Source organism: Typopeltis vanoorti, chromosome 10 (genome assembly GCF_054136105.1).
Source record: "Typopeltis vanoorti isolate ZY-2024b chromosome 10, IOZ_Tvanoo_1.0, whole genome shotgun sequence".
Classification (NCBI taxonomy): domain Eukaryota; kingdom Metazoa; phylum Arthropoda; class Arachnida; order Uropygi; family Thelyphonidae; genus Typopeltis; species Typopeltis vanoorti.
Window position 1 is genome coordinate 137,530,185 of NC_143558.1, and position 17,734 is coordinate 137,547,918.

General features: G+C 33.8%; 1 protein-coding gene across 3 annotated transcripts in view; it reads left to right on the forward strand.

The window, feature by feature from the left end:
* Positions 1 to 17,734, forward strand: part of lili (LMBR1-like protein lilipod) — a 434,111-nt gene that overhangs the window by 221,186 nt on the left and 195,191 nt on the right. For all 3 annotated transcript variants that reach the window (XM_090398849.1, XM_090398851.1, XM_090398850.1), the window contains one exon: positions 12,748 to 12,812. In XM_090398849.1, coding sequence (XP_090254975.1) covers positions 12,748 to 12,812 — 65 coding nt within the window. The remainder of the gene's footprint in view (positions 1 to 12,747; positions 12,813 to 17,734) is intronic.

The following is a 17,734-nucleotide window of genomic DNA, read 5'->3' on the forward strand; positions in this document are numbered from 1 at the left end:
GGAAGAAAGCTACAGTGATACACCGTAGCAAATACAAATTTGAAAGACTCTTTATGGAATCAGCCTCAGCCCTAAGAAATTCTCCAAACCTCAACAAATTTGGTTGTATGCGACTGCCCCAAATTTGGGAGGCCTACATCTGCAGACCTTCAGCCCAACAGCCAAGAACACCTACTCAGCCCACTAGAGGGTACCATCAGGACTGTTAGGAGAACAATAGCTTCATCTCTTCATTCCCAGTTTCTGTGTTGTAGGGCCTATGTGCACGTAACTTTTGTGTAAGTTCCTTTAGAAAATGGCAATGTGACGTTGCCGAAATATCGGAAAATATTTATTAAAGTTTAATTTAATTTATATCCTTAACTACGTTGTTCTATTCCTTAAGTGTTTTAATAATGCATAACCAACATATGAGCCTGTCTACGAGAAATGCCTGTCCATCCTTGTTCGTTCAGTATCCAGGTAGATTCCAAACAGTATGCACCACGAGAAGGTGAGGATTGCACATTAGGTCAAAAGCCGTGGTCGGTTCTCCGCATTCCTTTAAAGGCTTTGTAGAGGTCTCCTTTCAGTTATACAGCTTTGGCTCTTAAGCACCCCGAGAGTTGAAGTTTAGAAGATATATTGCTAAGGTAGCCAATAAGATTACTTGGCTATTGGTGGTAGACAGAGAGTTAAACTTTAGAGGGAATAGTGTGAGCCCAGTAATCTATATGTGGTCATATTAAGGCCTTATAAAGAGATATAACAACTGCATTATCTCTACTTGTTAATGTATTTTTCAATTGCTAAGTAATCTTATGGGCTACCTTAGCAATATATCCTCTAAACCTCAACTGTCTGTGTACCCCCACCCCTAAAGCTGCTTCTGTTTCTTGGAGTACAGTGTCATCAATGTAATATACAACTTGTAATCTATTTATCCCAAAATGCATAACTTGTATTTTGGGATAAATAGATGTATAACATGGTATTCTGTCAAATTCCTTTGCAAAATCATTGTTTAGCCATTTCCTTTATCCAACTGAGCTATTATTTTATTATAAAAAGTTAATAAATTACTAAGGCATGACCGACCCTTCACAAAGCCATGTTGACCCTCATGCAGTATCATGTTTTTATCTACCCATTCTTGAATTCTCATTTTTAACAATTTTTCTAGTACTTCACCGTGCCTGAGATGCTGGTTGGTCTCAACCATATCTCAGGTAACAACCCAATATGTTGTTGCTAGAATTGTTATTGCATTCTTGAAATCTTGTTTAAGTAAGGGTTAAAGAATGCAATCATGGTGCCTTACATCAAAAATGTCACAGACAAAAGTGGCTATGTTGCCAGCAAGTGCAACATAAAAGTGGCTTTTGTACCTTAACAAAAAATATCAAGATATCTACATCAGCCAAAATCTCCACATCACCTTATGAAAAAAACCCAGCATCTGTGAAATTCACTGCTTTTGTGGCATTTGTTATATAGACCAGACAGGAAGGTCGTGAGAGATCCACATGTCTGAACAAGTAAAAGATGTCAAAAAAAAAGAAGAGCATAAATCAGACTTGGCATTTCACACAGCCACTACTGGCCATCAAGTACCCTGGTAACAAACAAAAATGTCATATATTGATAACTGTTTCACAAGAAAATTTTAAAGAAGCCTCACAAATGCTTAGGATATCTGCATAATGCATTAAAAATCATGGCTTAATTTTACATAAAGTATGGTTTGCTTTCATGAAAAATTTAACTGCCATGGACCTAGGAACACCTAGCAATGTTTCCAACATGCATACAGTAATGAATTTATCAGTGCCATTTTAATGAGAGTGCCCTAGCTTGAACTGGAATGACTGTTCCCTTAAAGTATGGGAAAGTGAAAAAGAAAAAACTTTGAAGAATTTTCTCTCATTACTTTGCTTAATAGTCATTGTTTCAGTTCCAAGTTTTTATTCTTTGTTAATTTGAACATAATGAAAGCATATGTAGTTTAAATACTTAATTTAAATTTTTAACACATAATAGAAGGTATGGTATATAGATCTTGTAATTCTCAAGAAATTAACAGGTTTCTGGAAGTTTAAATATTAATTTTTTTTAATGTGAAATAGCTAATTATTTCAGTAGGATGTTTAACAATTGACCTGGAAACCCTCTGAGGACAAAACCTCTGAAATAATTTGAAATCTCGTGTTTTAGAGTTATATTTTTCATAGGTGAATTCTTGAAGAAAAAAGAGAGATAGAGAGAGAATACAAGGCCCTGTGTGTGTGTGTGTGTGTGAGAGAGAGAGAGACATGAAGTGTATGTTTATATATAATGTTTATAAATAAATAAGAAATGAAAGGAATTTTTCTTAAAGTTTCAAGTTTAAGTGAAATGCCCTGTTAAAATTTCTCTGAAGATAGTAATTTTGGTTTGGAATATTCTGAAGAGTAGCACAATTTAAAGTGCTTATGAATGATCTTAGTTTTCTTCTCTAAGACCAGGCATTTGCTTTCAGAAAATGCATATAGTTGTATTCAAACAGGCTCCCTCTGCTATTCTGCTAGTTTGACAGAAATAATGTAACTTACATTATCATGGCCATTGTAGTGTTGTTGCTAATGGTACTGTTATCAGAAGCTGAAAAATTCTTGTAATTTTCATCTCTTGCATCACGTAATCTAAGGAGACAGCTGATATGTGTGCCATGCATCATTGTCTCATTTTGATTGTTTATGTTCTGTTTATCCAAGTTTTGCTCCAGTTTTTTTTTTTTTAGTCCTTAATCTACAATCCTGAAGAAGCCACTACTGGTACTTAGTACATGAAACTAGTCAGTGCATAATACACTTGTATGTAATAATGATGATTAACAATCCTAACAAATTTTCTTACCACACTTATAGTTGTGAAATCTAATGTGAACAGTTCATGTAATTGTTCCTGTAGGTCTGGATTTAGTTGTTTAATAAGTTCTAGGTAATAATACATTAAAAGCAAATTACCCCAGCTCTGTGAGTGGGGCTATTAATGAAGATGCTTAATTTTGTTTTTGGCTTCATATATGAAGATCTAGTTTGTCAGTTTCCATCTAATTCACATAATGAGGGTATCCAGAAATAAGAGTTTATTACTTGATTCTCATAGAGAAGGCTGCACAGTATATTCAAAAATCCATCAGAAGGTCAAATTCTTTTTCTTTATCCCATAGTGGAAAAAGGACCATAAAGCCGATATTAGAAAATATTCTTTACAGAAATCTTCCACTCAGTCCTTGATTGACACTTTGCTTTATAAATGAAGTACCTGTTCAATTTTTATGGGACATTAAATGGGACATTTTAGGTTTGGCTGAAACCCATTGGACAGGAAAAGGAGTTATAAATCTAAATTCAGGAAAACTATTCTACTCGGGGAGAGAGGACATAGAGAAGGAGTCGCCATTTTAGTGAATAATAGTCTACAAAATGCAGTCATGGCCATAGAACCACATGGCCCAAGAATGATCGCTATCAGATTAAAAGGTAAAGCAAAAAATGTTCACTTTACAATTATTCAAATCTACACCCCTGACCAGTCATTTGAAGATGAAGAAATCGATACCTTTTATGATAGGTTGCAAGATCTAATAGACAAGACCAATAAGAAAGATATATTAATAGTGATGGGAGATTTTAATGCCAAAATTGGGAAGTTGATAACAGAAATGAAAGAGGTGAAAGAATTTTGTAAAGCAAATAATCTATTTATCTGTGACACCCTTTTTTTCCATAGACCTTCCTACAAATACACATGGACCTCACCAGATGGTACAACAAAGAACTGTATTAATTACATTATAATCAAACATAATTGGAAATCATCAGTGCAAAATGTTAGAACTTTAAAAACTCCAGACTTCGACACTCACCATGAACTGCTAGCAGCAAAAATTAAACTAAAATTCAAGTATCGTAAATCACGAGCTCCTATCAACAAAGTGGACCTGTCAAAACTGAAAGAGAAATCTATGCAAGATAATTATCAGACACTAATAGGAAATGAGTTTAGAAGATTATCCTATGACAATATAGAAAATAGATGGAATCAAGATAAAAAAATTGTTATAAGTACTGCAAGAAACATACGTGGTACAACATCAAGACCAAGTCATGAATGGATAACTCCTGAAATTCTAAGAGTACTTTAGAAGAAAAAAGAACAGCAAAGCATATATTAAATATAAAAAATACAGAAGAAAATAAACAACATTATAAGAATCTTAAAAACAAAATTGATAAAATCTAGAAACTTGGTCAATACAAAATATTAAAATAATTTGGAAGGACTACTATCAAACATTATTTCAAAAAGAACAGGAGGAGGAGGAAAATATAACAGACAAGATGATATATGAAAAGGCACCACCCATAACCTCAGCAGAAATTATAAATGCAATAGACCAAATGAAACTTTCAAAAGCTATGGGTAAAGATGAAATATCTATAGAACTATGGAAATATGGTGGCAAGGAAGCCATTAATTTCTTAATGAATTTATTTAATCAAATTCTTTATACTGGAGTAATTCCAACTGACTGGAAAACAGGAATTATTATACCAATTCACAAAAAAAGGAGACAAAAGAATATGTGAAAATTACAAACCCATAACACTCTTAAGTCATAGTTATAAACTATTCATTCGAATTATACAAAAGAGAACACAGGTGCTTACAGAAAAAATCATAGAGGAAAATCAAGCAGGATTCAAGCCACATAGATCCACTATAAACCATATCTTCACCATTAATAATATTACAGAAAAATATTGGGAATACAACCTGCCCATATACTTGTTTTATAGATTTTAAGCAAGCCTTTGATTCAGTTAATAGAAACAAATTGATTACTATCCTAAAAAACGTAAAAATGGATTCTGATATTTTAACATTTATTACAAATTATTATGGAGACACCAAAACTTTTGTTAAAACAAACAACATTAAAACCGAGAATTTCAAAGTCGAGAAAGGTGTAATGCAGGAATGTCCTCTCTCACCTCAACTCTTTATCCTCTTCCTAGAAGTCTGTAAAACCATAGCCGATGAACTGGGTGTAAAAATCAATGGTACCAACATTAATCACATAAAATACGTGGATGATATCATTATTTTAGCAGATTCTAAACCACAGCTAGAAAAAACTACTAATATTTTAAATGACTCTTTTAAAACTTATGGTATGAAAATAAATCTTCATAAAACAAAAATAATGAAGATAGGTAGAGAAGAAGAAAATATTTCTATAAATCTTGAAAATCACCTGCTGGAACAAGTTAATAAATATGTTTATCTTGGCAGTCTTATATCTAGTAACCTCAACAATATGGAAACAGTAAAACACAAGCTAAACCTAGGTTGGACCAACATGAATAAACTAAACAAAATATGGAAAACTAAAAAAATCCCAACAAGTCTAAAATTAAAATTATATAAAACAGTTATTATCCCAATGGCTACTTATGCTTCAGAAGCCTGGAGATTAACTCAACCAACCAATCAAGAAACTTCAAGCATTTGAAATGAAATGCCTCAGAAAAATTAATAACACCCACTGGATGCAACACAAGACTAATGATCAAGTCAGAACAGATTTAGACTTCCCAGATAATATAATAGATATAATCATTAAGCATTAACTGAGATGGTTTGGTCATATTCAGAGAATGGCCCTCTCATAGACTCCCATATTTAGCTCTGAATGGATATATTGGAAGAAAAAGACCTAGAGGCAGACCAAGAAGTACTTGGATAAAGTTGCTGAAAGAACATTCACATCTACCCAGCTATAGAGTCATGATTGAGATGGCTAAAGATCACGATAAGTGGAGAACCTTTCTTCTTAGTGGACTCAACCCGTTACCAATCGGATGAGATTAGATGAGAGAGTTCAATTTTTTATATTGTCTGTCCAGTTTATTCTAGGACTGCCTCTTTTTCGAGTTCCTGGAATAAGTCCATGAACTTATGTTAGTAGACCATTTGATCTGTCGATATGACCAAGCCACATAAGTTGTTTCCTTCAGATCTTAGTTATGTTATTTCTTGGACCAGTGGAAGAACTGAGTGTATAGTATCTTTAGGAGTCATCTATAGCATCTCATTTCAAATGCCAAACCTCTTTTCACTTCCATATAGAAGTACTGAATTAACTAGTGTGTCAATAAGGCATAATATATTTGTAAGAGTAAGCTTGTTATGTGTCCATAGTGGCTTTTGTTTATGGAGTGCTGTTGTTGCTTGGCAATTTTAGTTCTAATTAGGTCAAATTAATTACATGAAAATAATCAAAATTTGATTATTGGTTTCCTGTTTCAAAAAGTTAGATACTCAAAGCTGCGCTTCAAAGATCAAACATGGAACTTTTTTAAGCCACTTTAGGTTTGCAATAAGCAGAGGGTTGGGTTTCACTATGAAATTCATCTGTCATCTAAAGATATATACAGTCTTTGCCCATTGTAGATATCCAACCTACAACTATTGTTTGGAAAACAGAAATGCCACTCAGACAATTTTTTTTACCCTTCTTGTCTGGAAAGGTAAAAAAAAAAAAAAAAAAAAAAAATCATCTCCACCTTTTGAAAGCCACTGGTTAGCTAATGTTAATGTAAATAATAATGTGAATAATTTAATTATGCTTGTCACTAATATTTTTTTAATAGTATTTTGGTGTACTTAGCTGGAAAAGTCAAGAGGAGTAACTCATAAAATTTTCAAGAAACATCTATGTGCAAGTCTAATTTTAAGTTAAAACATTTAAAAAATTTCACTACAGGCTTGCAGCTACTGCAGATACTGATCCAGCTATATAGATAGTTAGAAACAACATTTTTAAATTTTACGTGATATTGTTGTAAATTTTCTTTGTATAATCGATGTTTATTCTTTTTGTTTTAATAATTCAGTTAACTGAAACTATATTGTCATTCAAATCATATCAAGTGTCTTAAGATTTATTGAACTTCAGTTTCTAAATTTTATTAAAAATGTTTTTAAGTGAATTGCAATATTTTTTAAGTATCAGTTTAAGAGTGAAGACAAACTGATAATTACATAAAACTTAATCCACACTAAATTAATGGTTTCTGTTAATAGTATATAGTTCTTAGTAGGTTGATTAGATGGAATTACAACAAAGTATCTGAGGCCAGTATGTCTGTTAATTGCATGTGTTCCACTAGCCAGGGACCCTCTTAATAAGCCATATGACACATCATGCTGCTACTGTTAGTGCTACCTAAATATCGATTGCAGCAGCTTACAAGTATTCACTGGCATGATTGGCCAAATGGATAGTGGCTCTACTTTCCAACCTTATGAACTGTGGTTTCAAATCCTAGTGTGCTATGGATATATGTGATAGTTAAGTGGTAGGTAATTTTATTGCCTGTTGTGTGGCACATCATTTTTTATAAGCTCTGAAGTGACTTACCAAATTTAGTCTATTTGGGCATTGTTTCTGGACTGATGCATAGCTCTCCAATTTATTAAAGTGCTGTAAGTTTGATAGTAATGAAGTTGATAGTAGGTTTGATAATAATGAAGATAGGTAGAGAAGAAGAAAATATTTCTATACATCTTGAAAATCACCTGCTGGAAAAGTTTCATGGGTGAGATTATTATAACAAAATAATCATAGCACATGCTTGTTCTTTTTTTTTTATTGCTGTCATTCATATCTCAAATCTTAACCTAGAATGGTTTACATGTGATTGATTTAATAAATTCAGGTCCTATAACTGTTTTGTTTTATTTTACTGATCTTATTATGACAGGATCTTAAAGCTTTTCAACCAAAATGCAAGTTGGCTAGTCTCATATGAGATAGCAGGGCTTTTTGACTTGCTTAATATGCAAATTAGTCAGAGAATAGCAATTAGTGTTAGTCTAGTATATGCTAATAAAAAAAAGCATATGTTCTAGGAGTGGTTATTCATTAAAATATTTAGGGAGTGAGGAGAGGTCCTGTTTCACATATAAAGGAATTATTTTAATGAGGATATGTAACATGTATTACATTCTAGTTAAAGCAAAAAAAAAAAGCATTTGGGTAAAATATTAAAAATAAATGACCTTTTCAGATAACCAACAGTTGCTGAACATAATAAATGTTTGAAAGTTTTTCCACTTGGTTATATTACAAATTAAAGATATCAAGAAATTATACTCTGGGTGCTTAAGGGTCAAAGCTGTATAACTGAGAGGAGACTTCCACATAGCCTTTAAAGGAATGTGGAGAACCGACCAGAGCTTCTGACCTAATGCTCAATCCTCACCTTCTTGTGGTGCACCCTGTTGGATATCTACCTGGATACTGAATGAACGAGGATGGGATGGCAATTTGGGATTTAGCCGACCAAATTGTATTCTTATTGGCTTAAACCAATATACAAAATGATGGCACAACAGGACAAAATTTCATGCCGGCTAGGGCGTCGCCCGGTTAAACAAGGGCCCCCGTTGTTTTACTCAGGGAACCAGGGCGAACAGCAAAAAGTCAGCTACTGGAACAAATCTGAAAGCACACTCCAACTCAACATCACCAGAGTTAAAGATCGGTACTATCAATATAAGAAGCCTGAATGGCAAAGAAATGGAGCTAGCTGAGGAATCACATAAGTGCTAGATCGATATAATAGGGGTGACTGAAACAAAAAAGACAAAAACTGGTGAGATCTTTCTGAACAATAAATACAAAATGTTATATTCAGGAAATGACCATCAAGGAAAAGAAGGAATAGCCATAGTATTCAATGCAAAATACGAGGCTAATCTTCTTGAATGGTAGGCAGTCTCAAGTAGAGTGATGTGGGCAAATATCATAATGGGGAATTGGACAGTGAGACTTATTTGTACCTATGGTCCCACAGAAGGTTCTACTAAGGTAAAAGTGGAGGAATTTTTTGAGGCTTTAGAGAAAGCAACTGACACAATGAAAAAGGAAAAGTTGGTCCTTGTTGGGGATCTAAATAGCAGAGTAGGAAATGATTGTGAGACATACAGAAATATTTTGGGAAAATTTGGAGAAAAGAGCAAAGCTAATAATAATGTCAAATATCTGTTGGATTTCTGCTCAGGACATGGACTGGTTATTACTAACACCATGTTCCAACATAAAAATGAGCACAAATTCAGATGGAGACAAGAAACAAGAAATAAAAAATGTCTCATTGACTTTTTTTATTTATTTATTTTTATTTTATTTATATGTTATTGTTGATAGTGATGTTTTCTCCCTGGTGCAGGACACCAGAGTGTACAGAGGATTTGAAATTGGAAGTGATCACTATTTAGTCTTGAGCAGGATAAAATTGAATTTTGTAATGAAAATAATAACATGTAAGAAAGTTTTAAAGCGAATAAAAGTTGAGCAGCTCTCAGATGTGACCTGTAGACTAAAATATACAAAGATTATTCAAGAAAAAATGAAACAGTTTGAGAACAGGAACCAAACCTTGGAGATTCAGTGGCAAGCCTTGAAGAAAACCCTGATTGATTCAGCCAGAGAGCGTGTAATGAGGTTGTCTGCAAGGATAGAAAAATGAGAACTCCATGGTGGACACAGGAAGTTAAAGAGGCAGTGAAGGAAAAGAAGAAAGCATATCAAAAGTTCCTGGCAAATAAGTCAGCTTGTTCTCTTAGAGAATACAGAGACAAATGTAAGAAAGCTGAACGCTGTGTAAAACTAGCTAAACAAAAGTCATGGGAAGACTTTGTTAAGAACACAGAAAATAAATATCAAGAAAGTTGCAAGATATTCTGGAGGTTGTTGAAGAAACTCAAGAATGGAGGAAAGAGTGTTGTAAACAGAATTAGAGATGATAAAGGTGACATGAAAACTGGAAAAAAAGATATCCTTGAAGTATGGCTTCAAAAAATTGTTAAATGAAACACGTAGTGATAGCACATTGGTAAAAAGCACTGACCAGGCATACAGTCAGGAATAAATATCCATACTTGACGTAGAAAAAGCCATTAAAGGCTTGAAATGTGGAAAGGCAGCAGGAATAGATGATATTTGACCAGAAATGCTGAAGTATGGCGGTAAACAAGTGTTAAAGTGGCTGCACTACATAGTTCAGGAAGCCTGGACAGAGGGACGAATTCCCGATGATTGGAGTAGAGCTCTAATAGTACCCATATATAAAAAGGGAAATAAAACTGAATGTCAGAATTACAGAGGTATTTCTCTACTGAGTGTTCCTGGTAAGATTTATGCAAGTATATTTGAGAAACGGTTGAGAATTATGGAAGAAAAGCTAATGACTTTATGTAACTTTTCTTAGTATCCCAAAATGCAAAGTACATCTCCAGATGAGACTTCAGTAAAGGTCTAAACCAATCTGTATGGTGATCCTTTTCATAATGTATAGCATTATACATGTCTGTAAGGATATGTGCTTTGCATTATGAGATACTAAGGCAAGTTACGTGAAGTCATTAGGCTCAATATACAAGTTGCCCAGTCTAGAAGTTTCTTCAGGTGCAAACTTTGTTTGCTTACATTTGGATAAAGGATTAAACCAAGAATATAATTTTTTGGTGTCTTTAATTTATATTAAATGTTTTTTTCAAAATCAAAACATATTTGCGTCAAACTTGAATAACACGAAATATGCTGGTGCAAAACGTTAAGGATGAACTACATTTTTACCTGTATATGAAAAAACTTTCATGAATACAGCCAGATGTGGACATTATTCATTGCCAGCATACTAATAAATTACACAAAATATGTGCTATAAATTTCTTATAAATTAAATTGCAATACATTGTAACAAATTGCAATACATTTTTGGCAAAAGTTACGAATTTCTTAACTATGGCCTTGTAAAGAGCATAGTTAAGGAATTAATGTACAGTGCTTATAGAAAACTATGCAGTGATATTTCAGTATTGCATATGTCCACCCCAAACTGCGATGCAGTTCTCACAACTTCCTATCATGCTTAGCACCAAGTGATTCAGGAGTTCTTGAGGCACACTGGCCTACTCCTCCTTCATTCCCCTCCAAAAAACAATGTTGTTTTTTGGAGGGGAATGAAGAAAAAAATTATCCTTTATTGTTTTCTGGAGGGGAATTTCAAGCAGCAAGACGTCTCCCTATTGCATCCCAAGCATGTTCTGTGGGGGGTTGAGATCTGGAGAGCATGCTGGCCACTCGATATAATTAATATCCTTGGTCTCCAGAAGTATCTCCACTGCTTGTGTACAATGTGCTGGATCAATGTCGTCCATAAAAATGAATCTTTGCCTACAGCAACACTGAACAATTAAACATAATGTTGAAGAACTTCATTGCAATATTGGAACAATATTGCAACGAAGACATATTACAACAAACTTGAATACGAAGTTAAATATGAACTACATACGAAATACTTGAATATGAACTACATTTTTATCTGTATATGAAAAAACTTTCATGACTACAGCAAAATGTAAACATAATTCATTGCCAGCATACTAATAAATCATATTACACAAAAAATGTGTTATAAATTTCATACAATTTTACAAATTATAAATTTTCCTAGTCATAGTCCCTTTTTACAGCACTAGTAGCTTGGTGCGTCCATTAAGCATAAAGCCTCCCCACACCATGACTCCAGCTCTTTCACACCAGATCAAATGTCGTTTAGAATCGGAGGAAAGACTAAAACAACTCATTGGTAAAGAGTACATTAGCCTATTGGTGTCTTGTCCAATTTTTATGGATACACCACCACTGAAACCACTATTATGTGGATGAAGGGACACAGACTACGGTCCTTCAGGCATATAGATCTACTTGTTGCAGACGTCTTGTGATAGTTTGTCGAGATATTTGTATACCAGTGCTTGAATGGATCTGACTTGCAAGCTGACCTGCTGTGGCGTTTCAATTACATTTTACTGTTATAACCAAAAATCTGTCTTTGTGCTCCATGGTAGATCAAGGGTGACTTAGCAAACGTCTGGCTGCTAAGAGCCTTGATACAGTGCTGTGAGATTCAACACTCTGGCAATATCAGTAATTCTGCAGCTGCCTTCAAGCTTTCTAATAATTCTTCTCCATGTGAAATCATCTTGATGATGTCTTTGAGATCTTACGAGACATCCAGGTTTGCAACTTTATATCTTTATGAAAAGAACTTCCTTAACACAATTTGCTTATCTCAAACTTTTGTCTTTTATTCTGTTCATTGTTACCATGTGACACCCTTTGCATGTGATTTGAAAATTTGAATGTGTACCCGCTTTCTACTCAGAATTGTCAGTTATACAAATTGCCACAAACTGATTCATCTGCATATGCTATTGTAATCTTCAGAAGTAATATTCATCCTTAGGTTTTGCACATCAGCATATGTTCAGTAAAACAAAAAAACATTTTTCCTATTTTTTTGAATACAGCCATGATTATTAATGCAATATTTGTGAGATTGTTGGATCTACGATGTTTGTTAATTATACCGTTCTTTCTCTGTTTAAAGAAAAAAATAGTCCTAGTTTGCTTTCATTGTTCTTTGTTTCTTTAGTCACTTAGCATGCTTTTGTCCTTATAGGACTAGGTATTGTGCAATTTACTATGTATATTATTTCGTTGCTTTGTGTGTCAGTGAGAGTGGTGTGTGTGTGTGGGTGGGTGGAGTGGGGGGGGGGGGTTAAGTGATAAGTGAATTGACTAAAAGTTATAATTGGACAATGTATAACTGAAAATTAATTTTTCTTTTATTTTTCCCTAAGTGTGCACTCCTGTTGGGTTTGCTTGTCTTTTCACTGTTGTTGGAGAACTTGTTGTAAAACCAAAGGTAAGCTATGTTATTAATATAAACTTATGAAGTAATGTAACTTAGTATTACAGATAAGCTTAATTTATATATACAAACTGAAGGTAAAGAAGTAAATCCTGTTTTTATGAAACTCGAGTCTTGCTTCTAGATTAATTTTCATAGAAAGTGGTCACACTACTTTTAATTATCTTGAATTGTTGTACTATGATTTGTTAACCTTAAAAGAGAAGATTTTCATGTTCTTCATAAGTAGTTTCAGAACCTTGAACTATTTCACTAGTCATTGGATTCAGCAATGACTTTTTTATTTGCCAAATGAATGCAAATTAGTCAGAGTAGCATAAGTAATGCCAAGACAGTAAATAACGAGATGGTAAAATATTTGAATCTAGATAATTAAATGGATAATTAAAGGTGTGAACCTTGAATGATGAATGCTTCAAATTTTAACTATAGTCTACTATAGTTAAGCATAACTATAGTTAAAATTTGAACTTGGCAATTCTCCATTTTTTTTTCTTCATCTATTTATAATCCATAGAAGGTGAACGATTTTTTTTAGTCTCTGCTCAAAGGGTTAAGTTAAAAAAAAATAATAAATAAATAAATTTTGTATTAAGAAATGCAATCACCTCATTATAGTATGCTTATAGAGACAAAAGATTTGATATAGGGACTCATTTTGAGCACTGATGCTGTACAACATTAGCAAGAACTGTTTGATGGTTTTCTGAAAAAAAAAAAGAGTTAACTATTTATATTTGTTTTTCAAAGAATTGGAACAGTATTATTCTCTCAGATTGTCTTTGTTCCTAAGTGGTGTTAAAAAAAAAAAAAAAAAAAAAAAAAAAAAAAGCCAGCCTCACTTATGGTCTCTTTGCAAGATCTGAATTTCACTTACTTCTCTTTTGAAAATAAGATTAGTGATTTTTACTCAGATAATTTTCTACTGAACAGCTTAATATGTGCTTTATTAACATGGCATGTATACCAACATTATCATCATTTTCTGGTATATACCATCAAAAACTGTCCCACATATGATAGCTCAACACAGTTACCGTTATATTATCACGTATAATGCGAACTAGAAATTTTGTTTGAAAACTAGCCCTGAAATGCCACTATGTCCACGTATAATGCGATCTGTTAATCTTGTTCCATAACATTATAAATAATACAATACGAATTAATGAAAGAAATATTTATTTTAAAACAAAATGTCAAAATCCTTTAAATTCTTCTTCATCTTTTGAGTCATCAAACATTTCATTTATAAATTCATCTGTAGGCATTGCATCATCAGTGTAGCAGCTGTCATCATCGTCTTCATGCTCTCCATTTTGTTGTGCGTCATCCTCGCTTTCGTATATGACGTGATCTTCGGATCCATCCATTGAATTACTTATTCCGCATTTAAGAAATGAGCGTTGAATCATTTCAGATGGTACCGAATCCCATGCTTCTTTAACCCAGCTGGTGACTTGGGTGATCTCAAGCATCTGAAAATTCCCACCCTTTGTCATCTTCACCAAACCAGATGACATCCATTCTCTCCATTTTACACGTAAGTGATCTTTAAACGACTTATTCAAGCTGACATCAAGTGGCTGCAAAACTATCCCAGACTAGCATGCTTTGTTGACGTAACAAGCTACCTGGATGTATGTTCCTTACTTAATCCAGCCACAATTGTACACCTTCTTCATCCATCCAACCTTTCTGATTGGTATGAACAATTACACTTGGTGGAAATTTCATATGCTTAGGAATTTTCTTCCTTTTAAATATCACTGTCGGCTTTAATTTGGTTCCGTCTGCCATGCATGCTAGAACAACGGTAAAATGCATTTTTTTTTTCTGTGTCCCGTTGTTTTTATGAAGACACCCTTTTCGCCAACTGAGTTTACTGTTCGATTCCCAGGCATATCAAAGTACATGGGCGTCTCATCCATATTGCCAATTTGGGAAAGTTCATATCCGTGACACTTCCGCAATTTTATGATAAATTTATGGAAGGACTGCACTTTTTCTTCAAGCTGCTTTGGTAACTTCTGCACAATTTTTGTTCAGTGTTGTAATGTTAATGCTTTGCTTTCCATAAATCTGTTGCACCACCCAGGCAAAGCAAAAAAAGATGAAATACCTGGTGTGTCCTTGAATTTACCATTCCTGAGTTGTAGAGCTCGAAAACTAATTGCATTTCTTGTTACTATAATGCCATCTTATCGTTGCATCAAAATCCATTCATTTAGCTCTTCTTCGAGTTCTGGAAAGGATGCTACATCTCCACGATGAGCACATTTCGTTTTGGGGATTTTTTCAAGACTGTCTTTTTGCTTACGCCAAAGTCTAATATTACTCTCTGCTACACCAAATTCTCTCATAGCAATTGTTATTATGTTCTTCTGCAAACTGCATGACATGCAATTTAAATCCTGCTTCAAAAGATGAACATTTACATTTATGTTGGCTCATTTTCAGGCTAGGTTTATTTAACAAATAATATTTAAAACGAACTGTGGTTAAACCGATATACCTAACTGTGCTCTATCATTTGGCGACCGAGCGAACTTCGTATCTGTGCATAAAGCCAGTAATGTAAGGAGCTTTATGCGCAGATACGATGCTCGCTCGGTCGCTGAATGCGAGTGGGTCAAGTAGATTTGGTTGCATAGGCATTAGGTAGTATATATTGTGTGTGCAAGTCTAATAAGATGTTATATTTTTTAGGATCTGCATATAATGTGCACCCCTAACTTTAAGTAATATTTTTTACCATAAATTTTTCGCATTATACGCGATAATATACGGTAATATCTTATGACTAATTTTTGATCAGCAGTTTTCTTTCTAGTTAGTTCTTTAACTTCTAGATCCCAAATTTGATCAGCTGTTTTGTTTTCTGACACATACCTAACTACATCAACAGTTCTGTTTCTTCCTATGTGAACATTTTTGCTTCACTTTTCTTTTCCTAATTTTATACATCTCATTCTGTTTAAGTAACTACAGTTTTACTGAATATTAATAATGCAAATTTCTTTTTAATATATTTATTTTTAATATACTTCTGACATTGATATAATCCCTTCACTGTTCTTTTGCTTTTCCTCAAAATTCTCATGCCTGCATGGTTTAACCAAACAGCTAATTAAAGTTGGTTTGACTGTTGTCTTAATTTATTTTAGTGTTTTGGCTGGTTTCTGTTGTGATAAACAGTTCCATACATTTGGTTTTCTGGGAGGTGGGGGGTGACCAGGTTTGCCATCTTTAATGATTTTTAACTTGACTTTGTATTCTCAATTTGAAAAATGTGTACATAAAATATCTTCATTACTGTTTCCCAATGTTGAGAAAAAAAAAATGTTAGTGAAAAAAATAAAAGAAAATATAATACAAAGTTATATAACTGGAAACCACAAAGAATAACCAACCACACTGCACATTTTTGAATGCATGTAATCTAACTAGTACCTAATCTAAGCTACCTGTGCTGTTGAGACCCCCACCACACACACTCACACTTTTACTTCCTACACAAATTTCAGTGAGTGTGTGGGCTGTATACTCTGCTTGCCTTTAACTGTTAAGCATGAAGTCTGCCTTGCCGCAGACTTCATGCATTTCTTAGGTATGCTTAAGGGCTGCAATCTGAATGTACTATCCCAGGTCACTGACTTGAATGGGATGACCATTAAAGAAAGCAAGAGTATCTTTTGGAATAAAGTATTTCCTTATGCTTAAGGGTGAAAAGTTTGTGACATCAGTGAGTTTGACTTGGCCAAAAATTATGTAGTAATTAATGAGACATGTTTGACAGAAAGGTAGCTTAGAGTACTATACATGGCATAAGAAATTGTAGTAATGTGATAAAAATCCATGTTGCAAGGGAAATAGAGCTTATATAGCTTTGACATCAGAACACAAACAAAACCTCAATAGACAAATGCTCTTAATTGTCATCATGATCATCAAATTCCTGCCATATACCCTCAAGGGGTGTACAGGGTATGATAGTACTACATGAAAAATTTACATCATTACTAACTTCCTATCTACAATTTTCCTCCAAATCAGTCTGTTACTTGTCAAGACCCCAACATTACCAGATCTTATATTTCTCTCGTCTAAGGCACTTTGTACCGTATCAATCCACCTATATCTTGGTCTTCCTCTGGGTCGTTTTCCTTTCAAATTGGCAGAGAACACTTGTTTTGCCAATCTTTCCTCGCCCATTCGGTTTAAATGACCATATCACATGAGATTAGCTCTGCTAAAGCATTCCTGGATGCTGACAATGTCAATTTCTTTCCTAATATCCTCATTTTTAATATAATATTGCCATTTATGCCATCTGTTCACGCCTATAATCTTTCTCAGGATTCTCATATCTGTGGTCTCTAGTCTTTGGTCAAGTGTTTTACTTCTGACCCAGCTCTCAGATCCATAAGTTAAAACTGGTTTGAACACTGTCTTGCAAATTTAGTGTTCCAACTAATTTCTCTCTTATTCCATATGAATTTATTCAATTTACTTCCTACCATACCAGCTTTGTTGATTCTGTTGTCCATTTCTATATTTAATTTACCATCTTCATTAAAAATCGTGCCCAAGAAGCTGAAATGTTTTACTTGTTCCACAGGTTCTCCATTCACAACACAGTTTACATTTTCAATGATTCTGCCTATTTTCATTGTCTTTGTCTTTTTATTGCTGACCTTCATAACATATCTGTTACAACAGTTATTCAATTTAGTCAGAGAATCTTGCAGATTTGTAGCAGATTTATTTAGAAGTAACATCGTCCACATAAAACAAAGAGCTGGCATTAACATCTCCAATTTTGATATCATGTTTAATACCACTTTCCTTCATAACGTGATCCATATAGATAATCAGTAACAGAGGAGATAATGTACCTCCTTGTCTCACACCAG